The sequence below is a fragment of the Oxyura jamaicensis genome, chromosome 5 (assembly GCF_011077185.1).
Source record: "Oxyura jamaicensis isolate SHBP4307 breed ruddy duck chromosome 5, BPBGC_Ojam_1.0, whole genome shotgun sequence".
Taxonomy (NCBI): Eukaryota; Metazoa; Chordata; class Aves; order Anseriformes; family Anatidae; genus Oxyura; species Oxyura jamaicensis.
Genome location: NC_048897.1, coordinates 46,344,772 through 46,371,928, shown reverse-complemented (window position 1 = coordinate 46,371,928; position 27,157 = coordinate 46,344,772). Strand labels below are relative to the sequence as shown.

The window sequence follows — 27,157 nt, the reverse complement described above, 5'->3', positions numbered from 1 at the left end:
TAATCATTGTCATCGACTGATTATTTTTTTTTCCCCTCTCTGAGTGGCACAGGTGAAGCTAGTTTGCTTATTTTGGACATATGTCCCCAGCATTTATCTGCTTTCTTAGCCTGTCACCAGCCTCCTCAAAAGTGTAATGTAAGGTATGAACCCCTTTTCCTGAGGTGGCTTTGGTGCAGCTGTACAGTTCTTGGAAACTGGCTGCTGTCTGTCCAAACAGCGCTTTTCTCTGGATAAACATAGGAGATGCTGCTGGCCAATGTTTTCAATTCAGCAGCTGTTTAAATTGTCATACTTTAAATAATATAAATTAAAAATGAGCTTTATGTAGAGTCTGAACAAATATCTTTACTGCTTTGGTCATGTATTGTATGTCAGGGGCTCCTTACGAGAAGGTTGTCTGTCATTTAAGTTGGTGCAATTCTAATGTAGGGTTTGTCTTTTTGAACGGTCTGAACTCCCAACAATCACTACAGGAACTACGTTCCTGTAAACCTTCATGATGAGGATTTGCTTTAGATAACGTCATTTTAACTGTTGTGTAACGATTATTACCTAATGTTAAAGCAACATTTAAAGAGATTATTTTAGTGTTGTTGCACCTACTATACTAGCATGTTTTCAATTTACTCTTAAGAATAAAACTTTGTATTTCCTAGCTTAGATTTTATTAAACATTAAATTAGGATGTTTTAAGATATGTATATATAACACAGTTTGTACCACAGGTTCCTCAAAAGGAGCCAGATCAGTGCCCAGGTAGGCCTTAGCCTTTCTCCTCAGGTAGCCAGCTATGACAGAGTCTTCTGTATTATGGGAAGTACTGAACAATTGCTTTATACTCACCATCACCATGTCATTCATGATTTTTTAAGGGCTGCCATGCCAGCCCGTAGTGTGGCCATCTGTGTAGGTTACATTAAGCTGTGTGGTATGGCCTCCTGCACCACTACCTCTTTCTCCTCGTCACCATCCCAAAACTCAGTAGCACTGGAAAGTTACTGGTCCTGCTTTTTATAACTGCAGCACCACACCACTAATTCACTTGTGTGATTTATGAGCAGATCCCATTCTTTGGGAGGAGCAGAATGATCCCTGGGGAAAGTCTAACATCTGTCTCCAAAATCACGTTGAAGTGCTTACTCCCTCCATTTGGAGGAGTCACATCTACACAGAAACCCATGCTGGGAGGCCCTGCAGGGCTCTACACAATGGCAGAGACCACAACCAAACTGCAGGGGTTTTGCTTTGTCTGGTTTTCTTTCTTTCTTTCTTTCTTTTTTTTTTTTTTTTTTTTTTTTTTGACAGCTGGGGATGGCATCAGTGTAACGCTGAGCTGAGCGTTGCTACAAGTGGAGAGACATTTCCCAAAAGCATGAGCTGGTTCAGGAGCATCTCAGGTAGCAGAGCGTCTGTTGGTACTGCCCACAGGGATGAGAAGGAGGAAGGCATTCCAGCTGCCCCCAAACTACTTTTGGTAGTCTTTATTGGCTAGACTGGGCTAAGTCTTAAAGGAATTTATCTAGTGAGCAAAGGTTATCTTTTGCACAGGTAACCTGACAGCAGTGGGACCACAGCGTTCAGACATTATATTGCATAAGGTGGTGGAGGAAAGCAGAGGACAGCTATATCCCTGGTGCAGTGAGTCTTACGGCATTTTATCCAGAGACAGAGAGAGTGTAGGTGGGAAAAAAAATGGTATTCTGATCAGAGGCTGCAGACAAGTCCAATTTATCTGTCACAGATGGTGTGAACAGGCTGCTGCCTCTAAGTATGGCAGTGAGCAGGTGCAGGAAGGGTCTTAGGAAATGGTTTCATGGATAGAGGAAGGACAGAGAATGTGGAGATCAGGTATGGGTGGCATCATAAGCAGCGCTTTGCTGGTAGGAACCACATCTGCTGAACTTGTATCCACTGTCAGCACTTGTCTAGCAAAGAGCTCTGTGCAGCGCGTGGTTGTCCTGCAATCACGTGAATGGAAAGGGATCGAGTTCGCTCCATGTGGACTGGGAAGCTTGTAGTATGCTGTTGTAATTCTAAATTGTCAATGCCATTATCAAGTCAGTCTTACAGACAAAATGAGCGGGACTTGTGACATGCTATTGCACGCTCAAGTAGTGTATCAATTTGGTTATTTGTGCTTGCTTCTCTGGGAGGGGGAGAAGGAGGGAGGGAGGTACTCAGTTTAATTTGGGTGCCTTTGGGAGACATTGCCTTTTGACACCCTTCAACTGCCTTCTATCAAAGGCCTGAAAGAGTGTTCTGGGGAAGCATTATTCTATGCCTCCTCTATTCTTAAATTTTACTTTTGCTGTTAAAGACAGTATACTAGGCAAGATGGACATCTCGCCTGACCTGATACGGCTTTCTTACGCAATTTGTGCTTATGTAAGTAATCTGTCTTCTGAGTAACATGAAACGAAGCTGTCTTACATGCTGCCTCCCCTGGAATACAGCTTTATTAATTTACACATACTATATGCACTAGTTCAGCATTGCAACATGACAGAATCTGATCACTGAGCACAGAAGTAGTGTGATTACTTTGTAATTAAAGATTTACCAAATCAATTGTGTGTTATATAGTGCTGTTAACAGTATCAAAACTGCTATTTCAAACAGATGAAAATTAATATAAAGTAGTGTTGACATGTCTCTCTTTAATAGAGACATTTCATATTTGAAGGACAGTTGTTTAAGTCAGTTTTAAATGTAAAGTGTTAAGTGTCAGTGTTGAGATTTCACAGTGATCTATTATGATTACTTCTCACACAAAGCATGTGAGATGTTTTGATTGTTCCTTAATAGACATTGGAAAATGGACTACTTAATAATAATATAAATATATATGTATTAAAATGAAGAACATTAAGTGTTTGAGAGAGCCTTTATATTTCACTAAGATGCTTCTGGTTTTTGGGAGTGATGTTGATCCACTGATACCTTTTAATTCTTTGCAACTGTCTGTAATTGTGGTGATAAGAGAACATTGTCAAAGGCAGAAGACAGGATATACAGAATGGGACAGTTAAATGTAACAAGTAGTCATGGCTACCTGGCTTTTAAAGGCATCAATCTCAATGAGTTCTGCAATTAATATTTTTGTCTTAAGGATAAGATAGGTATATTACGTACAGCTTTATATAGTTGGTTGGAAACTGGTTAGAATTAATGTTCTGTAAAGTATGTAAAGCAGCATAAGAACCATTGGTAACTGTTTACATGCTATTAATAATTAGCAACCTTCATACTAGTCTGTTAGGAAAGAACCATGCATTGGGTACAATAGAATCTCAACTCCATACGGTTGGGTTCAAATTACATTTGACTTGGACAATAGGGCATGAATGGTGCTCATTTGAGTTTCTGCCATTGTAAACAATGAGATGTTGGAATGTTTCATTTGTTTATTGATTTATTTATTTGGACAGGTGCAGGTTGATCATATGAAATAAATTTGTATTCAAATATAGACAGACAAGACCTTAACAACATTGTCCAGTCTGAGTATATGATCATAACCAGCATCTTGAATGGACAGATTAAAATTAATTTAGCCTGTGGCTGGTTTTGAATTTGGGTCTTAAGCTAATCAAATTGTGTTCTAGAGAAAGTGCTTATATGCTGTCCAGCTGCTTAGAAAATTGAAAAAGTGAACTATTTGCCAATTTGTATTTTTTAAGGTACTAAGTTTCTTCTTTTACTTTCTGATAAAAATTATTTGCACGTCTATGTGGTAGATTCTGTTAATGGAGCTCACACATGAGAATAGGGCATTCAAATCTGATGGATCCCATCTGCTTGAGGCTCATTCTCCAGGGTATAATTTTCCTCAGCTATTTGAAACCCTTTCGTTAGTGCTCCAAAGCAATCAGGTTCTATAATTTGCTAAATGATGGCAGGAAGAAAAAGTCAGGAGGATTATAGCTGGGATCACACTATGGGAATTAGTATCACAGGACTAATAGCCTAAATCAATTCTAGGATAGCTGTGGTGCAGGCATTTCTGTCTTCTCCATCAGCTGGACACCCAAGTTTCTCTCAAGCTGGCACTACAAAGGAAGAACGGCTGGGCACACATCTTACTGTTTGGGGCAGTGGAAGGTTGAAGCTGGAGAACCAATATGAAGGTACACGCAGAAGACACTCCTAGTACACAGTTTCCCAAAACGCTCATGTCAAACAACAAACCGCATAGCAATCTGCAAGCAAGAGAAAATCCCACGCATTCATGTCTTACAGGTAGTAATAAATCTACAAAAGGATTGAGCAGATCTTATGAATTAAATACATTTAAACTATATTACCTCACAGCATTGCCCTCTGCTATTGAGTGTTGCATCTATGTGTTGTCATAGTCTTTTCATAGTTTATCTGTCTCTCGCCAGGTGGAACAGATTGGATGTGTACACGCAGCTTGATGACCAAGGGTTTTAATACTTCAGTTCACACAGAATTTGCTGTCTTTATTTCTCTTTCAACATTATGTTACGTTTAAACAATGGCATGGCTTCTCTTCTGATGTGTGCATTTGATTCCTGTCAGTGCTACAGAAGTTATTCACAGGCACCGATGGAAGAGTAGACTAGAGTTTCTCTTGAGGTGGACAACTGTTTATAATTAGAGCTGTGGGAATGAAGGCAAACGCTGCTAGCAAGCAAACAGTCACTCTTCGAAAAAGCTCGGTAAACTCATAAAGCTCAGGAGCTTAATCTCTGAACCAGAGTGCTTGTTATCTAATCCCCACCAGCTGTTGTGTACTTGGTAGCCATGACATCTGTAATTGAGCTGAAGGGCCTGTCTATATTGGTTGGCACCTTTACCCACCAACTGAACCTGATTCTTCTTTCATTGCTTGCATTTACCTGCTTTAAATCATTAACCAGTTGCTCAGGGTTCGACCATCCGTTTAAGCATACTTTATAATAGAGAGCTTGTGCTGCTCTTCACATTAGGCATGTTTTAGGTTTGTAAGTCTTCAACGGGTCTGTTATTTGCCTTGCTAATACAAGAAAGGTGTCAACCAAAAGAATTTCCTCAGGTTGTATACTGAGTCCTTATACAGACTTAAAACTGACTGAGGAGGGAATTTCATCAAGCTGTTCTTCATCTGAATAATACTTCCACACATCTAATAGATAGGGTACAGAATTATATGCTGTATAGCAGCCTTCCAGTACCTCAATGGGGCCTACAGGAAAGCTGGGCAGGGACTCTTTGTCAGGGAATGGAGTGATAGGATGTGGCGTAATGGTTTTAAACTAAAAGGGGGTAGGTTTAGATTAGATATCAGGAAGAAATTATTTACTCTGAGGGTGGTGAGGCATTGGCACAGGCTGCCCAGAGAAGGGCCAGTGTTTGAGGCCAGGCTTGGATGGGGCTTTTGGCAACCTGGTCAGTGGAAGGTGTCCTGACCCACAGCAGGGGGGTGGAAACTGCATTTTTTCCAGGTCCCTTCCAACCCAAACCATTCTGATTCTATGCATGTCTCTGTTACCTGGTGTGTATGAGCTGATGAAGGTGGTTACAGAACATAGAATATATATACAGTTGTGTGTGTGTACTGTTGAAAAGTGGTTGTTTTCAGGGGTTTGTTTCAGCCGTGTTACCTGTGGTACCTGTCATTTATTAAGACAGCAGAGGACAAGATGACATGCGAGTAGTAAAAAGTGACACAGTAGAGGAGGTAAATGCTGAGCTGTCCTGCAAAGATAAGTCCACTTCTGCACATGTATCATGGAAGAACTTAGACCTATGGGTTATTTTACTGGTTGAAAGTTAGCTGTATATAGCTTCCTAGCACCTGAATGAGTAGACGGGGGTTTGGAGTTGACACTGTGGCCAGAATTGGGCCCAAAGACTACCTCAGTCGTTCATTAGCTGTCAGCTTAATACTGTGGACTAAAGCTTTAGAAATCCCTAAGATAGTTCGCAGCATCTATAATACTTACTGTCAAAATCCAGAATAATGATCTTGTAAGTAAAACCAGCACTACTGAATGTTCAAAAAATACCTTCTAAAAATTTGTTCAATTTCATTATAGTCAGTTTTCATTTGGAATTAATTTTACTGATGCAGTTATTTTTTTTGTTTGTTTGTTTCCCCCAGAATGGTACTAAGAAGTTCTGGGACTTCATGAGGACACATGACAGGTAACAGATGGAATCACATTATTTCCTTTTGTCTTTATGTTGTACTTCATACTCTTCCACTGGTCAAATCTTAGTATATTGAGTTTCTTGTTTTTCCTCCAACTTCCTCTTCAATTCTTACTTCTCACATAATGCAGATACTTCTTCATTATTTTAAACAGAATTAGCAGAAATTTTAAAATCTTCTTATGGCTTGTTATGTCTTTCAGTATATTTTGTCTGTGCCTGACTTCTCAGGTGTTAAGAGTTTTGGCACGTGATATATCGCACATGATGTAATGACACAGAAGATGGAACTACAAGTTTGAATTGTATGAAGTTTTCTTTCTGAGTGTGAATATATCAACTGAGGGAAGGACTCTGTCCGCACATATTTAACCCTGTTATTTGTGTAAACAGTCTGGGCCCAAATATGTGACCACGTTCCCTTACCTGTGAATATACAAGCCCAAATATTGCCCTACAAAGGCTCATAAAAAGAGTCTAAAGTTACAGACATACCGTTTGACTTTCTCACTGGCAATTATTTGGAATGAGGTGGAGATTTTGTTTCATGTTTGATCAAATCTTAGTATTGTGCTTTTTCATTTTTATTTTAATCCTCTCCATCACTACTGTATAATGATGTTTCAGGCAAAGCCTAATTCAAGTGACTTTGCAAATGTCTGAAACCTTTCAGCCCATGCATTCTGTAGACCAAAATGCTCTCCTAATCACACAGGAAGAAGTGGATGGCCTCTGACTTTATTCTGTCTTTCCAATTGTGTTTTTCCTATTAAGGAGGTAAAGTAGTTTGCTCCTGACTCTAAAGAATGCAAAATAATAACTAGATGTATATGTATGATGTAGAGGCAGTCTCAGAGTTATTAAATAGTATTTGTCTCTTTTTAAATGTATAAAGATGTAATCTAGTTACTGAAAAATCAGGTATTGAAAAATGAAAAGCAGAGGTAACAACTTTTCCATAGGAAATAAAAATGATTTTCTGAATTTATTAATGTATAAAATGTAGAAAGCACTAATGGCAAACAAAATTGTGACACAACCATGTTGAGAGAGATATTCTTCTTGTGTATGAGATAAATAGGTAAAACCAATTGCATTTTCTGAAATTTTGTACTGCCAGAACCTTCTAAATCCTTACAATGAATGTTTTTGTTTGTAGGCTCTTGAAATTGGTATTTATATCACTTTAGTGGTAACAACACTTTTTATCAATATAAAGATTATGAAGGTAAAAGTTCCAAGAAGACTAGGAAAATATTAAATTGATTAGAAATGCCTGTACTGCCTGAGGTTAAAGGAAGAAAAAGGAGTGATATTTCACTACTGAAGTTCACACTTGCTTTTGGAATTTGCCTGGAAGACAGTTCTGTCTTTGCACTTTGTCTATCCATATGGGCATGTGCCAGGATTTATGAGCACAGATACAAAAGCTGAAATGATAATTGATTGCTGGAAATTTAATATATGCCTTGTACTTTCAAGCAAGCAAATCCAGCCTCAAGTCACAGTGCTGAGAAGAACATATCTTCCAGAAGAATAATTTATGTTATTATTTTAGTTTTAACTTCAGATTATCGCTGTGTGATAATGTGTGAGCATATGCAACTGAGTGGGGTAAATATGAAAGGATCAGTTTTCCATGAACTTCTTGAGAACAGTATTTCTGAAGGACTTTTGTGAACATTTTTAAAATAGTTGAGTACATAACTGTATAAAAAGGCTACAGCCACATGTCATGCCAGTCATCTCTGGTCACATAACATTTGTTAGCTTCAGATGTACAACAGCTGCCATCCTAACTTATTAGTGACTACTGTTGAACTGCAGAATGCCTCGCGCTCTTTCACAAGAAAATTCATTGCAACTTCTGAAACCTAAGGTAATAATATGAACCCTCTGTATATGAAAACCATGTTTTTTCATACATTTTATTTGTGAATGCAAAGTCAATTATTATCAAGTAGATTAGTCAGGTTCAGAATTCCTTATAATGTCTTGAAGTCCTACATTTTACTGTATTTTTCTAAGACAGCTGTGATGCTAGGCATATGGAAAAGTCATGTTGTCTATTTGCTGAAGAGTGTAGAGGACTTTGTACTTTGAGGGCCCTTAGAGGTTCATTGCTCTTAATGAGGGATAAAATACTGAGGGAGGAGGGGCTTCCAGGGCATGTGTCCTGTTGGTCAGGATTTCCTAGTGCATAAAGTTAGGAAATAACTGTCTCCTTCAGAAAGATAGTGGGAGTTTTCTATAACTAAGATAACTTTTCAAAAGTACTTAAAATTCATTTTATTAGTGAAAATGCTATAACACTGGTAAATGCTCCATTTTTTTTAAATGAGGTTGTTTACTTAAATAGAACATACATTGGAACAACAGATCTACAAAGTATGCATATGTGTGTATTATTTACATAGCATTGATATATACAATTGATTTAATGATATTTAATATTAAAAAATTGCTAATCATATAAAAACAGACATTGAGCCTAATTCATGTCTTTATCTGTTATCCAGCTTCAGCAGCACAACTAAGAGTGTTTAAGACTGACTTCACTGCCATGTGACAGTAAACGCAGAGCTTGTCTTTTCTGGTTCCTCTGGGACCTTTGTGTTTTTTCTCATTTTGAATGAGGTCAGCATAAGCCAACATTTAATAGATTCGTACCAGAATATAGACCTGATACAGGAAAATATTTAGCAAGAGAGTTGAAGTTACTTCTATATAAATGTATCCTTTCCAACTGTTCAGATGAACAGCTGATCAAATAATACAACGACAAAAACATGAGGACTGCAGTAGTCATTTCATTTGCCTTAGGTGTGAGTCACCTGCTTATCTCAATGTATTCCAGTAGGGCTCAACACAAAATCATTTATCCGTACACACGTGGCGTAACACTAGTGCAAGCTAAAATAGGACATCTTTTAATTAGATTTTCCTTTTTTCCTTTTTTTTTTTTTTTTTTTTTTTTCCCCCTCCTTCTTAGTTACTGCAGATCTGAGTTTGAGCCCATACTGTGTGGCTCCTGAGCTTTCTTAAGAGCATTCAAAACTAGCGTATGTCTGGAGTCGCCTCTGCTTTATTTAGTTTGTAATTTATGCATACTCTTAATTCCTCTATACCACTTAAAGACCAAAAAAAAAAAAGTTTTTTTTTTTTTTTTTTTTTTTTGTGAAATTATTACTGGTCACACAGTAAACTGTTACTAAGGCAAACCTTCCAAACCTGTACTGCCAAAAGTTAGTTGAGTATCACTATAGACTAAAGAAGCAGCATTTCCTACCCTATTTGGTTTAAATTGTAATAGAAGGAAGACCCAGGACACAAAGACATACACATGCACACAGAGAGTAGCTAAATCCGGGAACATTCTGCCCGGAGAGGCAGAGGAGTCTGCATCCGAGGAGGAATTCAAACCTGGAGTGGACAAGGCTTAGAGAAACCAGACCTAACTTAGAAATTCGCCTATTTCGAGCAAGAGATTGGATCAGATGATCTCCAAAAGTCTCTTATAACCTGAAAGTTTCTATGACTTTATAAGAAAATAAATACACTTTATTAAAGTTGCAGTTCTCATATAACTGTCAAAAAAAAAAAAAAAAGTAAACTTGTCCAGAAATCTGTCAACTTGAAAGCCACTTTTCTATCCATAAATAAGGCGTTCACTATAGTTCTGGTATTGTGGAGTCACATTTAAGTTATTGTTTCTTTGACACATGCAGTTGAAGTGTATCAGAGCTCAATGCAGGTTTTTATCATGTCTTTAGAAATAATGCTGAAACTTACTAAAAGTAAATGAAGAAAAATAAATTGATCGCTTCTTCTCAATTAGAAAAGTTTTTATTTAAAAAGTTCATTGAGGTGGTCCTCATAAGAGTTAGATAATTATGTTCTGTTGTGTCGGGCAGTAATACACAAGATAGATGCCTTCTGCATTTACTTCGTTGTGCTTTTTTTAATAATTAAATTTAATTTTCCACTCAGCTGATTTTTTTCCTCATCATTAAACATATCCTTAAGAGAATCACACAGAATACGAAAGATGAAAAATTTAAATCATAGGATCATTATTGCAAGGTGCTTCTTAGATTTGGTCTATCAAAGCTAGTTAGCAACCAGCAGTGATGTCTGTGGGGGAAAGTTGATTGATTTTTGTTTGTTTGTTTTTTGTAAGATCGCTGCTATTAAAAATAAAATACCTGATCAGGAATGCACTTTAATTCTGCCAATTTATAGTGATTTTCTGTCAGAAATAGAAATATGCCAAATATTACAAAGTAATCATCCACGTCTGTAACAAAAAAAAAGGTCTCTAAAACCAGAGTCACGCTCCAGTTATAGTCCCCCTCATCCTAATTTTGCTATATTTAGTACCGTAAGAGCCTGAAATGTAATACTTAAGATTTACATTCATCTACTTTATAAAGCAATAGACCCAGTTCGTTTCAGGTTTCAGCAGCTCCCCTTAAACAGATTCAAGGCTTTTAAAAGACATAATTTGGGAACAGATGAAGGTCAGTGCAGTCATGTGCTTGCTTTTGTGCTTTGAGTGATAATGTTCAGGAACAGGAACCTTTTGCTAGCTGACAAGGAAAAGGACAGCTTGTGTTGTGAAAGGATATTAAGCATAATGATGGCTAGTTGTCTATTTAAAAGAATTAAACTTTCACTGTAAAGTACACTACTTCAAAAGGGAAATAAGTTGAGGTGACTGAATTTGCCTGTATGAGTGTTGTGTGAGTTCTTTCTAACCCTGAAACTACCATGTGAGGAGGAAAAGGCTGTAGGACCAAAAAAATTAAACTTTGCATGTGCACTGCACCCCTGTTACACTTTGGTTTTAACTACACAACCATGTCACAGTGGCTCAGGAGTAGTTCTCGACTTAAAAGTTCTTAATGGAAAAAACTTTCTTTTCTCATCTCTCTAAAAAGAGGGGGATGTAATATTCCCTCTGTGTGAGAGAATTTTCTTTTAAGAGATCCATTTATTTCTAATTTAAAGCAACTTCATTTGTAATTGAGCTGGTCGCTCAGAAACGATGCTTCATGTTCTGCAAAGGGAACTGCAAAGCACGGGTTGCCATCAGGAGGCAGTTTGCAGGCGGAAGGGAGCGGAGGACATCTGCACGCCGGCGTCTTGTCCCCTGCAGGTTCTTGACGCCCACGGGACAAGACAGAGACACGAGTAGGAAGACAAAAGCCTTGGGAGGTACCTGCAGCATGCTGCCATAGGGGCTGCCGTATCCCCGCTGCCCCTTTTTGCCTCGCCAGGGCGGCCGGCTGCTATTGCGGCTCAGGGGCTGCAGCAGGCAGCTCTGGAGACGGGGTGGAAGTCATGTGCCCTGACCACATTATAGGAGCGGATTAAATTCCTTCTCCTGTTTCATATGCCGGATCGTTTGGGCTTTATGGAAATTTAATCCCGTATGTATTTTTCTGGTTTATGTCCTAGTGTATTATAAGACACCATGAAATTTAACTCAGATGCTTCCTTTGCGCAAGAATTATCACAGTAGCTTTAAGATGGGTAAAAAACAGCCTTTTAGCATCTTTTTAAGTTAAAAAATAATCTTTCTTGGGTGGCAAGTGCCTTTTATGTGTAATGATAGGCTGTTGTGGTGTAAACCTTGTCTAAACCTTGTCTGCCTTTGTAACATCTCCTCCAGGGTGTCAATGGAGTGGAGTTCTCATGATTATCTTCAAAGATAGTGCAAAAGATAAAGCGCTGTTTAAAATAAACTGGATGTAGTTCAACAAACAACAAAAAAAGATGAAAAGTTTAGTGAAATAATACCTGAGAGAAAAAGTAATGATATCTGGGCATGTTCTTGCAAAGGATAATACAACCGAAGAGAGAAATTACTGCTTATCACAAAAATGGAAAGGAATGCTCTAAAGCAGGCCAGAAACATTAAATTTCATCAGTAATCAATGACCGAACAAGAAAGAATGGTGTCATACAGAACGTATTTCATAAATGAAACGCTAAGAAACCATTTTTAACGATGGGCACTAAGACGATCTGGGAAGGCATGTTCTGTAATCGCTGTCACTGGAAATGCTCAGGTCTGGACTTGGTATCTGTTTATCAAGGATGCGATCAGGATAATGATATTTTTCCTGCCATTAGAAGGAAAAATCTTAGAAGCCTGTTGATTTCCTTTCAACGCAAGTAATTACACGATTTGTTTGCATATGATATTTGCAAATAAAATACATTTATGCTTGTTTGTTGTTTTTTTTTTTTGCTGTTGTTTTCTTTTTTTAAGCAAAGATTTGACATATCCTCTGCTGGTGTGCCAGGAGTTCTGCAGGCATATTTACTGTCTTTTAGATGTCTTATTTTGTTGTTACCTTAGGATCTGATCTAAATAAAATCGTAGCAACAAGGCAAAAATAAATGTATTTGATGCTGTAAAGTTATCAGAGACAAACACAAGATCATAAGCCAGGTTCTGATTTTCCCCTAAGTATCTGCCATTAAATCTCCGTATAACATATAAACTCAACTATGCCCTATCACTGAATAGGATAAAATGGCAATAAAATCTTTGTTCAGGGCATCATTTCATTAGAAAGTTAAATGTTTGTCTAATTTTAAGAACTGAATCAATAGAAATATTTTAAACTAAGGTATATAAAAGTGTTGGTTGACGAGTCACAAATTTCTACATATGGTGGCCAAAGTAGAGATATCTAGTTTTTACATCGTGCAGAATTGCATTTTTCAATATCTTTCAATATTAAAAAAAGTGCACAAGTTAATTCTCTTCTAGTCACTGAAATCAAGAAGAACCTTTCAAGAAGAATTTCCTTCCGGGTGGTTTTGAATTAAACCTGTTTGTCTGAAACGAGTGTCAAAAGAGTTTGCATGGTCTAGAGACAGTAACGTGGTCACGGCCTGCATCTGGGATTGTAAAAGTAATTTTACGAAAATTCGGAAATGTTTTCAAATCTGAGTGCCTGTGTTTTTGATTTTTTTTCAGAAAATATTTTGTGGAAAAGAGGAAACTATTGAATCCATTATTCCCGAAAGGGGGAAACTAGGAACTATAAGACTTTACATTTATACCTGAAAAATACACTTCTATGCCTGCTATTCACTTCATATTTGATTTTTGATAGGTACAAAAGAACATTGCTGGTTTGTCCCTTATTTTAGCTTGGGCAGAACACTTGAAATGTTTATTCTGTGCACTGTCCTTGAATTCTCAAGTTGTTTTAAGAGTTTTCTTTCTGCCATTTCAGAATGGAGTCATACTTCTGCCTTTTAGATCGATCACTTGGTGGTCTTATTATGTGATAGCATTTATAAGCGGTAGTTTCACAAAAATAATTAGGAATTGGAACAAAAGCCCATCAGATTCTGACATCTGTTGAGCGTAATGCCTACAAAGATTTATTTAATGAAATAAGAATAAAACCTGAATTTATTTATTAAAATATTTTGTTGAAAGAATCCCATTAAGATTCAGTGTGTCATTTCCAAGGGTATCCTGGGATACGGGCCAAGATATGACACTTAAAGAATGTTATTGAAAGCAACGTGCTTTGATGTCTCATTTATTTTGCAGTTGAACTTACTTTTCTATTCTTTTTTTCTTTGTTAGATGAAAACAGGGTGCTGGGAGGATTGTTTATTCCAAACAAGTTGTCCTGCATCTTATTCTTTGAATAGGGGACTAATTACTGCTTTACAAGTAGATAGGGAATGTTTTAGAAGTGCATGTGTATGGATTTGTTAGCACTTCTTCATTCATTCTTCTACCAGGCCGATGATTAACCAAACATACGCTTCCTGCTTTGTGGTGTCACGAACAACTTCCTGCTGCACCTCACTTTTCTGAAACCAGCCTTCCTTTTGATTTTTCCCGGTGTAACATTTTCTTAAGTATCTGCATCTCAGCACTTTATTCTGGTTTTACTTGATATTAAATATTTAAATCGTAGAGGAGGAAGCTTTCACATTTCATCTCAATACAGAAGTCTTCTAGACGTCTCTAATTATCTTTTGCCAAATCCACTTTATCTGTGATTAGTATGAAAGGCTGAATGTTTTTGTCAGGAGCTTATAGCTTTGCTTTTGTAATAGGCTGCTTTTTAAGCAGCCAATTGGATTGGTGCTGGCCTTTGAAAAATGTAAAATGCTTTGAAGGAAGACTTAAATGAACCAATAAAGATTGTGCAAGCCCACGTTTAATCTCAGGACTATCTGCATTATAGTTAAAGCTCTGGGAAACTAAAGGAATTGCACTGGAGAATAATCAAAGGGTACAGCTTTATTACATGTCTGTTCTGAAACGAAGGGCCTGTTTTCTCTGGCTTACGATACTGTGCTTCTCTGATAAAAGGAAGACGACAGCACTTTAGATACCAAGTTGTAAATTTTCAGGGACGTGTCCAACTGTGGATGGTTAATGTGAATACAGAATTAGCAGGGGCTGTATGCAATTCTTGTTCGTGGTCACCAAAAATAATTTTGAAATAACTTAAGATGAAGTAGGTCCTCCTGGAGGATGAATCCTCCCTTACAATCACTCTTGATTGTTAGCTCTCAAACAGGTTTGCTTGCTGCTTTAAAATTGAAAGCTCAGTCATTTCTGATTTGAAAAAGAAAAGGATGCTTGGTCGGTAGCATGCTTTAATCCCCGATCTGGGGTGTTTCTCAAGGGTAACATTTAAAAAAAAGACTAAATGGAGTTATAGATTTGACAAAAAATAATGTGAAAGATAAATTTGTCAACACTGTATAAACAAAGTCAAATTCATGAAATTTAAGAAAAAAATAAATTTATGCTTTAAAGCTAAAACAATTGTAGCACATCTAAGTGACATATTTTTTTCTTACTTTCCTTCTTGAATGGTTCATGAGTCTTGCCATTTGCTCCTTTATAAGCCATATAAGGCAAAAATACTATGCGTATGTTTTTGTATTTGTGTGCTCTCCAGCTGAGATGAGTACATCTCCCTAAATACTTTGATGGTTGTGACTACAATTGATTGTTTTCTTTTGATTTCATCAAGGGGACTTTTAATACCAAATATGCTGAGAGTTGAGGGGACTTAATTACTTACTTTTATTCTTGCATGCCATTTTAAAATTTCTTTTTGGAATTTTATTTTCATTGTCCGTTCTATTTTTATTGTCTTTGAGAATGGCATTGAATTAGCACAGGTTCTGATAGTGTTGTGGGGGCTTGGTTGAGTTTTGTTTTTTTTTTTTCCTTTTTTTTTTTTTTTAAAAAAAAAATCAACATTATATTTTTGAGTTTCCACTATGATGCAGGAGATTGTCATTCCTAATATTACAGACTTTCAACTAATTAAGTGATAATTTTTAGCCTTTAAAAGTAGATGGAAGGAGCTGGGGTTAATAGCTGGGAAGCCCTGGCTTTCAGTGTTAATGCCAGTCTTTTTATGGTGCTTTATCTTCCATTATTCAGTTTGATCAGAATTTGTGTGTGATACACACATACCCATGCTAGACACCTACAAAACAATATCCTGACTTGCTCTTAAAATGATTAAAGAAAGGTCAATTTCTTTGCCCTTATTACCCCATCAATTACTTAGCATACCATAGTATTAGTGCAAGATTATCTTTAAAAAGCTTCATCTCCAGTTCTTGACAGTCTTATTTCATTCACAGAAACACAAGAGAATCTTGTCCTTTTCTTTGCTGTTATAAAACTGTGATTTATTTATTTACTTATTTTGCAAATACACATTTGTAAAGTTTGCATTAAGGTCACATGCAAGAATAATGAAAGGCTGAATTAATCTTTTTATTAAGGGATTCTAAAAGTTTGTCTCTTGAAAAGCAATTAGGAAGTGTTAGCATGTGCTTGTGGATTAACTGTATGCCAGGTTAACAACTGACAAATCATCATGACAGAAAAAACCAATGACTACAAACTGAAATTCTATTTCTATCCCCCCAAAAAAGCAACAGCAAAATACAAAGCATGTACCTCAGCCAAAACCAAACACAATAACATCATTTAAGTCGTGTATCTCAAGAAGTACCTGTTCTTGTAGCTTTGGCAAAGCTCACTTGCTGATCTTAATTGCTGGGATGGAATTCAAAAGAATTAACTTGCTGTCCTTCCATATGCGTGTGCACGTTTTAACAGGATGTCAGTTTTCGTCTGTCCCCTACCTCGTACCTGCTGTGGTCACGTACCATGTTTTTTACATGGCTCCTAGAAGGAAGCATCACCTTCATTTTTCAGCCTCAAGGGTGTGAAGCTGTAATATCATTTCTCCACCCGTGTCTGCTCTGCTGAAATGTCACAAAGCATCAGTTACCACGAGCTCAATAAATACAGAGGTGTGTACTATGCTGGGGGAAGGAAAAACTTGGAAGTGGTTTTCTAGGTCGGTGGCACACAATGGAGTCATTTTCTAAACTCCTGTAAGAGGTGTTTTCAGCTCTCAGGGAAGTATTCTGCTGGAGATCTCTCCTACTGAGAGTCTTAAAGGTGGAAGAGGAATTACGATTCTGGATTCCTGTGTCGTAGATGGCCAGGAGTGAGCTGCATGCGATTTCTGCACGTTGACTTTGACATTTAGGGAAGCCTGATAGCCATTAGAGAAGCCTAAACCTTAGCTATTTCAGTCAGGGTTTTCTTTGATGGTTAACTGCTAGGTGAGATCCTGGACTGAATAGTTTAGTCCCTCTAAGAAAATGCTCTATTAAACACCAAGACCAGGCACAATTTTCAGCAAACATGATTAGAGTAAAAGCTTGAGAACAGGCTGGCTGTTTTTTCTAGATACGTCTTGCTGACATTTAGGTATTTATCTTTCTTAAAATACTTTAAGGCTACACTAATTGTTGCTGTATTTATAGAAAGAACAGCGTCCTGTGTTACTGCACAGTGCCCTGGTAATGTGCGTGCCTTCTCTGGGAGAAAGCCTCTGGTCCCTGGAGCACTGATTTATTGTACGTCTGAAGCGAGGAGGAGCTGGCCTGACGGCTGAGCAGGTCTGCGGTCATCACCAGCACTGGAAGACACTGTACAGACCGTGGCATCTCTAATGCAGTTTGTTTCTGTTCAGTGGTAGTCCTTAAAGCAGCCTCTGACAAATGCAGCACAGAGGAGCCACGGCTCCATTATTGCTTGAAGGTGATCTGCGTTTTACAGAAGCAAATATATGTGGAGGGTGTTTTGGAGAGTGTTCTCCTCTGCCACCTCTTGCCTGCAGACACGTAGCAAGCCCACCAGCAGTGGCAAGTACCCCAAGTGCTCCCTGCATATGGTTTCAGCCCGGTGTGTCCCGCGTGCAGGTCTGTGGCTCCGTGGCATAGCATTTGCATTAATGGCCTGGTCTTTTGCACCAGCTGTTTGCCTGGGTGTCAGCTGCTGCAGGGATAGCCCGCAAAGATTTACAACTGCAGAGCATTGCAAAAGGAGTGACCCGCTACCCAGAATGAAAAGGGTGGTAGGTCTGAGCTGGGGCAGCCTTTTAGTTGTGCAGCTTGTTTTCAAAGCATGGAGGCAAGTTTCAGATCCACCTTGACCCTTTTACATTAGACTATTTTTTTCCTTTGTAAAAAAAATAAGAAAAAAAGTGGCACTGTGCAGCTTTTTGGCTCGTGTGTACCTGAAGCCTGTTGTTAGATTAGGACCTTTTGGTATCCGTGTCAGATTAATGTCTTGGTGAGTTTTTCTACTTTTTTAGGAAATTCAGCTCACCCACCGCCACCAGTGGGATTGTATGATTTTTTTAATTATTATTGTTACTTTTCCTGTTTTGATAACACACAGGCTAGGCTTCGTTGATCTTCCATATCTTTTATTTGTGGAGATATTCCCAAGAGTCATTGTGTAAGTTTTAATTGCTTATTTTATATATTTACTATTTTTTGATCACTTTAATGTACATAGATGGATACGTAATATTTAAAAATAGGATAGGTTGTAATATTTTAAAGGGAATTGCCTTGAAACATCAAATATTCATCTAATATCCTGTGGTATGTTACCACTATAAGATGTATTTGCAACTCTGCTTTTGTAATAGAACTTTTTGATATCCTGTATCATCTGTGAAAATAGTAATTTTCAAATAGTTTTGTAATAAATTCTTAGTGTGGTGAGGTAAAACTCTGGAAGGTACTTTCCTAATCTTATGTGCCAGACCAGAGAACTGAAATCGCTTCTGTGGGCTCTTGCAGCAGTAAGGAAACTCACTGAAAGCAGTGGCTGTGGGGATCTTCCAGCTGGATCAGTTGAACCGCCTTGCCCTAGCTTTATGGAATACTCAAACAACTCTCCCGAATGCAGCTTTAAGTGACATTTTGTAAGTTATAAGCTCAGTAACCTGTGGAAATGTTTCATGTTATCTTGTTTCTTGTGGAATAAAAAATACCAAGTAGTATTTGTAGGGTGACACTCATCTTAAGAAGCTTTAATTTTGAACTTTTTCCTCTCCAAGTCTGACAAGAACTATTAGAACTTGCGTGTTGCGGTTTGTTAAAACATGTAAATTTATGTTCAAAATTGTTTGTCAGTCTCTCAGAAAACTAAAAGTAATTAAATAGAAAGTTCTGCAGATTTGTGCCATTTCTGTACCCTCTCATCTCAAGATGGTGTGAGAAGCAGACAATTGTAATAACTTGCTGCTACTCCTTTCCAGCTTAATTTGATCCTGTTCCTTAATTCTGACAGATTGTTTTTAATTTTCCCATCTGTTCCATAAAAATCTCAAGTGATTGACTCTTAGGAAAAAAAAAAAAAATGTCTAATAGCTGAGCCATTTTTAATGAGTTGGTATGAGTTATTTAATGAGACATGCTGAAGAAGGCATGCCAAAGGAAAAATTGGGCCTGGGGTGGTGGCTGTGGAGAAAGGCGAAAGGCAACTGTACCCTTTAGAAGTCCCTACCAGTCCTTTTAACCTTGGACGTGGACTGCTGCTGTCTCCAGTTTCATGCAACGTACTCTGCCTTGGAACAATGGTCAATATATATCTTTGTGTAATATCTCTCTCTATATATTCAGTAGCAGTAGTTCCTTATCCCCTTTTCTGCCATGTCTACCCTCAGACAGTACTGCTCTTGTGAAAATGAATGGCCACATAAAGGGGAAAAAAGAAAATAATTAAAGAAAAATACTTAAGTAAACTTAAGAACATTACAGAGCGTAGTTTAACTTCATTTCTTCTAGCAGCCCACACCACAGCTCCCACATACTTTGGGGTTGTGTCAGAAGGAACCCCCATTTCTACAAACAGAAGGAATATTCACTTTCAGCGTCTCCAAAGGCTAAAACCTTTGCTTGAAAATTGCCTGGAAATGACATCTCGTGGGGCAGGAAGCCATCAATATGCAGTACAGCTCTTTGAGAATAACAACCATGAATATAAACGTTAACATCTGGACTTCCCCCTTCTGTTTTGGTCTTTATATATTATTATAATAAACATTAATATTATTTTTGATAATCATCAAGTAGCAGTTACTCTGGCAGCTTGAGACTGCATTATAAAATTAAATAGTGAAAATAAATATACAGCTCTTTTACAAGGAAAGTTAAAAGTTTGACTAAACTCTGCAAATATGCCATTGTTAGTATAATCTATTGTAGAATTCATAGAATAATGAATTAACTTTCCGATTGCATACAGTGAGGCATAACAAATGACAGAATGCTACTATGGTAATAAGCATAATACATGCTTGTTTTTGCAGGTTTTAATGGGCTACCAACTTAGGAGGGAGACTTTTGTCTGTTTTTTTGTTTGTTTGTTTGTTTGTTTGTTTTTCTTTTCTTTTACTAGTAAAATCAAAGAGTAATTTTACTGGAAAAAAAGAATGGGGAACTTCCATACTTCACCCTTTCTGAGCATCTCTGAATACTCAACATCTCAGGTTTCCCTGTGACATTTATTTCAAACAGTCAGGAAGATAGGGGAAAGATTAAAAACTGACTTTTCAACCATAGAATGTGGTAGCAGTTAAAACTGCTTCTGATTAAAATTTGGGCAAAATTGGACTTGGATGGTGTCTTTTAAGGCCCCAGTTCAGCAAGTGGACAAAGATGGGTGATGCTCTGTGCTTGCTCAGATGCTCAGTGGTCTGGTTGTGAATGGGGCTGGATTGTTCCTAAAACTTAGACCTTAAATCGTAAATCTTAATGTGGGCCTGTTAGGAGGGAAGAAAATGGTTTTAAGAAATTCTTTTCTTGTTAGTGCTGTCTTGCAGCTATGTCCCTAGAGTTGTTGTTCTTTCTTTCTTTCTTTTTTTTTTTTTTTTTTTTTTTTTCCTGTTGGAGAGAAGAATTGATTGGCAAGTTACTTTATCTGTGTGGCAGGAGACAAAAGTGGCTTGCTTTGGGAACATGACCCATTATCTATTCCTCTTGATGGATTTTGGTCAAGAATCTTGTTGCATTGTGTCTCTAGTAATAAATCTTCTATGTATTTATGTAGTTAAAATGAAATTCTCAAGAGGTAAGTTTAATAGTGCTGCATTAATCCTTCATAAAGCATTGATCTTTTGTTTTTTATCTTCTTCCTCAGTGTGTCAATCCTGATCTTTAATACTTCTCGGCAGTGCTTTGTAGTGGTGAAGCAGTTCCGCCCAGGTAATCCTCCTTTTTTTAGATTTACTTTTGCTCTCTTGTGAAGGAAGCTTTAAGGGTTTAGCAGTTAAAAGTTGGTGCATCTGTGGTGATAAAATCTTTGTTCTATATTCTGTTCTTTGTACGATAGCCCACACTTCTCAATAGGTCGGAATTTCTAACCAAGGAAATTTCCATTACAGATGAAACGAATGATGAGGGTAGCCTCACATTCTGCTTTTGGGCTTGCCATTGTCCTCTTCTGGATGAAATTTCAAACAGCTCTATGATGATCATGCAATAAGTTGCCTTTATCTGAAGCTCCTTCTTTATCTATCTAGTATTTAGTTGGGGGCCTTTGTTCAGAATCACAATATTCCTTTTTTTTTTTATTATATATATAAAAAAACAGTTTATGTGCTATTGTGTGTTATATACCTGCAAATTAAAAATGAGAAAAATTGAGGGCTGGTGATGCTATTGTTTCACTAATACAAGGACAGTTTCATTTTATGAGATATTATGAATTTAAGTTAATATGATATTTTTTTTGGACTTTTTGTATCCTTTTTTTTTTTTTTTATTCCAAGCAATATTTACTTTTTGGAAGTTAAAAATGAAATGCATATTATTTGCATGCTAATTGAAAAATCACAAGATATTTCACTGACTGTTGCTAAGAAACCATTCCAAGACTGTTTATGGTAGACTTTACTGAAAACTTTCTAGGGTGGTGTCATGCTGTCCTTGCTTACCAACAGAGCTTGGTAGGCTCTGTTTTGTGCAGCGCTGTTATAATAATAGTGCATATTCCTCAGGAAGCACGATGTTGATTATTACACAGTTTGTTTATCTGTTTATCCATAGTTCAGTGCCTTTTATTTGACAGCTGAATAAAATCGCTCATATAGCTGTTCATCAATTTGAAGCAGTCTTTGGCAAAAGCCTACATGTATATGCATACATATATATATATATGTACGTAATAGCAACACAGACAAGTCCATTATATTGTTTCCATGGAAATGTCAAATCTGCCTCAGCAGACTGGATTGTTCTTGGAGTTAAACTGTTCCAGAGGCTGGAGCTGTTCAGAATCCTGGCCGTAGGGACCGGTGGTCAGTCAGACATCCCATAGCAGCCCAGTGAATGCAACAATGCCCCTACATGACTCACATCACTATTATTACATTTCCATCAGCTGGTTATTGTCTGCCCTGGTGCCTGTTTCACAGAGCAGAAGTGAAGGCTAAGACTTTCTCATTGCTTGCCCCTGCCGAGGTCCCACCAGGAAGGCGATAACGCTGCCCTTTTCTGGTGAGCAAACAGCTGCAGCTCAGGCACCAGGCACGTCCCCTGCACGCGTGGCGGGTGACATCTGTGCTCGCCTTTCCTGAGGGTGCGGTGTCACGGTCAGGTTTTCCCATTTAAGTCCGCGCTGATTCTGCAGGCAGTTGTCCCTCTTTGTACGCACATTCCCACCCCGTTCCCTTTGACGGCACCAGCCCTTATGCAGCCCCAGCAGAGGTCCTGTACGGCTGCAGGCAGATAAGGTGGAGGGTTAGGCAGCTCATCTGGCTGTCCTGAAAGAGCTCATGGTGGCTTGAAGGGTGGCAGGAGCATGCAGCCTTGGTGAGGCAGACAGGACTGTATTTTTCAGTGTACTGTAGACTTAGGCCACCTTGAATGGCCATAAAATTGGTATTTGGAAAGAGCATGGAGAATGGAAAGTTACGCCTGTATCTCAGTAGTTTCCACAGTTCCTCACTCATTACCTACTGACCAAGGTTTCAGGCAATGCTCATTACAGCAGTTAGGTGACCACACATTCTCAGATACAATAAAATTGTAGGTTCTGGGGTAAGGCTAGCCTTAGTACCTATGGACATGTGCTCTGTTTTTTTCACTGTAAGAATAATGACCTTTCAGTAGGTTGTGATGTTTGTTTTTGCATTGACTCAAAGTAAGCAGTATCAAAGATTTGAGCTATAAGCCATGTTCTGTTTCAGGAGATAGCAACCTGGTGTAATCAAAGAGAATTCAGAAGTTTACATGGAAGCTATCACGTTCCCCAGTAAGCTAAACCCCACTAACCCCTCCAAGTTCAGGCTGTTACTTTATTCTCTCTAGCAAGAACAAGCAAATCCCTGTATGGGTCATCTAAAGAGACCGTTCTGAGTAGCTGTAACCATCTCATTCGACCAGTTTGGTTGAGCTGTCCTTCCTTTGTCCCACATTTGCAGAAAGAAAGGCAAGTACCGCAATTCTGCCACAGCCTCCACTCTGAGGCTCCTCATAGCTGAGCCGCTCCGGGGTAGTTAGTCAAGATGCTTAATGAGCAGAAGATGGTTGTTGCAGTCCTCACTGCACTGCTGCTGGTTGCATGCGTACATCTGATGATGGAGGAGGCTGCCTGGTGGAGAAGTGGCTCTGTCTGACCAAAGTAGCGTAAGCCATCAGAAGACGAGAGACAGCAACCAGACACAGCACCGGTGGGTGGGCCACGGGGCTGGAAGACAAGTCCTAGGTTCTGGTTTCTGCTGTCTGAACTCTGTATGCTTCTGCCGTAAGCTGACAACCTGTGATGAGAAAGAGGAAAGTGGTGATGGTGAATTCATACATGATTCCATAGTGAGCACTCTAATTTTTGGACTCTTTTAAAGAAGTGACGAGCACTGCTTGTTTTGTTCCTGATCTACAGAGAAAAGCTGTTAGTATGCTTCGAGTGCTGGCATATTCCAGGGTTGTGCTCTGAGGACTGCTCGACTGGGTCCTTCCAGGAATGTAACTTTGATCCACATGGAGCCCAGTTGTGCTGGGGGAGAAGGAGAATGGCAGGTGCCTGCTGGAATGACAGGATGGGTTTCAGGGATTCAGCAGACTTGTAACAGAGAGTTACTGTAATCACAGTTTCATATTTCCGTTCCCACACTCTTACCTGCATCCCGGTTTGGTGCCTAAGTCCCCTACTGGAATGTATGCTTTGCTTCTTTTTGTATTTGCTGATAAAGATATGTCAGTACTGACAAAGCAATACAATCGTCAGAGTATTTCGCTCATCTCAGCGAGATCCTGGAGGCAGTTGTCATTTGTGATAATTGACATAGCTTTTAAAATATTTTTGGATTAACAACAATATTCACCTTTCAAGGATCTGCCCCTCAGACTCTGCATGGACTTTTTTTTTTTTTCCTCCTCCTTACTGCATTTTAAGAAGAAAATTGAGCTCTACCATGTCTTTCAGCTAAAAACTGGAGGCTTTTTTCCTTAAATGGTTGCATCTCAAGGGCCTAGGTGTACCCACTGCAAACAGCTTCAAAGGTCTTGAGTTCTGGACAATGATGAATTTTTGGACACTCTTCTGCACTTCGTGTTTCTATGTAGACTGACAGCTCCCATGAAGTGCTGGTCTTTGGTACGACCGTTCCGAGTTGTCACAAGAAGTCTTACAGAAGAAGCCTGGGCACCAATTTCTGGGATACAGAAAGTGCTTGAGAAGTTGTCACTGTGCTACTTTACTTTTACGCTACATTTCTTTAGGGATCTGATTGCGTACCACAGTTTTAAGAAAGAATGAGCTAAATGCAGTAACTGGAAGAACAAAAGGTTGTCCATTGAACTTGAGCTCTTTTATATGCCAGCTGTAGAAGATTTAGAAGGGGAAGTAAAGGGTGAGCTCATTTGAAAAGCATGCTACACATACATGAAATATGGATGTAAAATATTCTAATGGAATAAAAATTGTTTCAAATTTTAAAATTCAGAGTATTTTATGACACCCTCATGGTAACCTTTCAAGAAAAACAAGGGGGTAGACGTGAGATTTTAAATGGAATTATACCTGTAAATTAAAGTTAATGTGATCTGGAATTGTCGACAATGATTCTTTGTGTGTTTGCATCCAGTCCTGCAGATCTAACTCAGGCAAAATTTCTGCTGACATCAGTGAGAGGTTTTGCTTAAATGAGGGCTAAAATCTGGCATTTGCACTTTCTTTAGGAGTCCATTACACTGGCAGCTGTTTGTAGATTAATTCAAGAAGTCTTTTTCAAACTCCACGCAGGAATCTGTGCAAGGAACTATATGTTCAAAAGAGGATTTTTTTTTTTCAAACAAACATACATGCTTTTCATACCCTTTCTAAATAACAGCTGAGTTGACAGGCTGAAAGACTCATCATTGTGCACATGGTACATAATGTACAACCCAACTTTCCTGCAAAATAATTGCATAGTTTAAATTAAATCCTGATATCCACATTGCCCAGCAAATGGAAGCTGTTCGGAGCTTCTGGGATGTAGACTTCTTGGATGAACTAGCTTCCTATTTTTATTCTTTATTTTTTAAAGGTGTGCATGAACTCATTCCAAATGATATGAGCACAAACAGAGCTCAAATAATAAATTTACAGAAGTGGCAAAAGAATCTTTATTCTCTAAAGCTTTCAGTCCATTTTCAGTGTGTGGTAATTTTAATAGATAATACTACAGAATACTTGCTGCTCTCGATGCTCTGATGGCTGTAAATTCCCACACAAAATTCATATGTTACATATATATATATATACACATATTCTGTTTAATATTAATAAATTCAAAAAAAAAATATTTATTTATTTATTTATTTTTAAGCTGTTTACATGTGCGAACTAGAAAGACATCATCCTCAGCTCTTCGAGAACCAGGACAAGGAGAGTTTATCCCGTGTAGAGGATCCCCTGCCTGCTGTGGTAGGAGTGACTTATGAACTCTGTGCTGGCATTGTAGACAAGCCAGACCTTTCTTTAGAAGAAATTGCATGCGAGGAGATCTTAGAAGAGTGTGGCTATCGCGTTCCCATTACAAACCTAAGGAAGATCACTTCTTACAGGTAAGTAACAGTAAGTAGAAACACTACGTTTTTTTGTGTCACAGATTTCTGAAGTGGCTTGAATGTGAATTAATGTTCTAAGCAGTGTGTTGGAGAAGTATGAACATCTGAAAGTATGTGTAAGGTGTAATTTTCAGCAAGTGAGAGGAGTATTTGTTAAGAATTTAGGAATGAAAAACTGGTAATTACAGGATGGAATTCCAAGTAAGAATTCAACTGTTGTGATTTATTCCAAAGAGTGTTAGAATTCGAAAAAAAAAGTAGCATTGGGCTCTAAAGAGCAGTTTGTTACAGTACTAGAAAACTGCCTGGCTTTTCTGTGCCAGGCTTGTTTCACCTCTGATTCTTACTGCTCTGGTATAAGTTACTCATGATGGGCTCTTACGTTCTATTAATATGAAATATGAGAACTTGTGCCATGTGGTCTCTTCATATATTTAGGGCATAATTAATGCTTCTTTTAATTGAATGGTAATTAATGTTATATATTAAGATTTTGCTGATTTGACTGTGGAGTTTTCAACATAACATTTGTTGCAGTATTTTAAGTAGCTGTTGAAATAGATTCTAACGTGTTTTAAAATCTATATTAGGAGTAAGAGGAAAATTACAAAAATATGAGTTTCATAAAAAAAGAGGAAAGAAAATAAAAGCTTAGGAAACACTTTGCAATCAGCTTTAATCCCATTTTATCTCCTTCCCAGCTTCTTGTATCGCTATCGAAAATGTATGTATCTTTGTGTTTTTCAGAGAAAGCAGCAGGTTTTCTACTTTCTTCATTTTGTTTGACATCTCCATTGAACTAGGCCCTGTCATTGGTTTTTAATTTGGGAATTGAATACAAATCCACAGCTGTCAATCCTGGCAAATGTTATTTCCTGCTGGATTAACGAGCAGTGCTTCTGTTGAGGGGAGGGGTGAATCACAGGAGCTGTCTCTTACAACTCCTTGAAACTAGATTGAGGGTTTGTTCTGCTGAAAGAAAAAGTGCCTTCCAGATTTTGGAGGAAAAGCTGTCTGTAGCATTTCATAGGTTGGGTGACACTGATGAGCGACACTGATGGGCTGTAGCATACAGATATATACACATAGCCACCAAATAGGAAGAGTAGAATATAATTTCTGTAGCTGTCAGCATAGAAGCTTGCCTCAACAATAATGATTCTCAGCTTCCTAAAACAGCACACGTTTTTGGTTGATAAATGTCTTTTTATTTTATAGGTTGACTTTTTTTTTTTAATCACACTGAGACTTGCAAAGAGGAGAACTCCTTATACAACTGGAGTTTTCTCTGTTGAGACCCACGCAAAGGATGCTTAGTATGTTAATCCTCCAGTCTTGCTTTGTCTATGTGGGCACCGCTTTCTGCCCATGGAGATCCATGCTGAAGTCAAAAGGCCCTGTATAGTATTTACTTTTTCAGATTAATGTCAAAGGTTGAAGCATCAAAGATGAAATTTTTACAGTTTCTTTATTGGACTTACTGTGTTCTGCATTAAAATTTGATTCTAAATATTATGGTATCATTATTAGCAAGATCCTGTTACTGTTCCTT

At 38.1% G+C, this 27,157-nt stretch overlaps 1 protein-coding gene across 2 annotated transcripts in view; it reads left to right on the top strand.

The window, feature by feature from the left end:
- NUDT14 (nudix hydrolase 14) overlaps positions 1-27,157 on the top strand; it is a 60,957-nt gene that overhangs the window by 22,240 nt on the left and 11,560 nt on the right. For both annotated transcript variants that reach the window (XM_035328244.1, XM_035328245.1), the window contains exons 2-4: positions 6,110-6,153; positions 20,693-20,757; positions 25,365-25,602. In XM_035328244.1, coding sequence (XP_035184135.1) covers positions 6,110-6,153; positions 20,693-20,757; positions 25,365-25,602 — 347 coding nt within the window. The remainder of the gene's footprint in view (positions 1-6,109; positions 6,154-20,692; positions 20,758-25,364; positions 25,603-27,157) is intronic.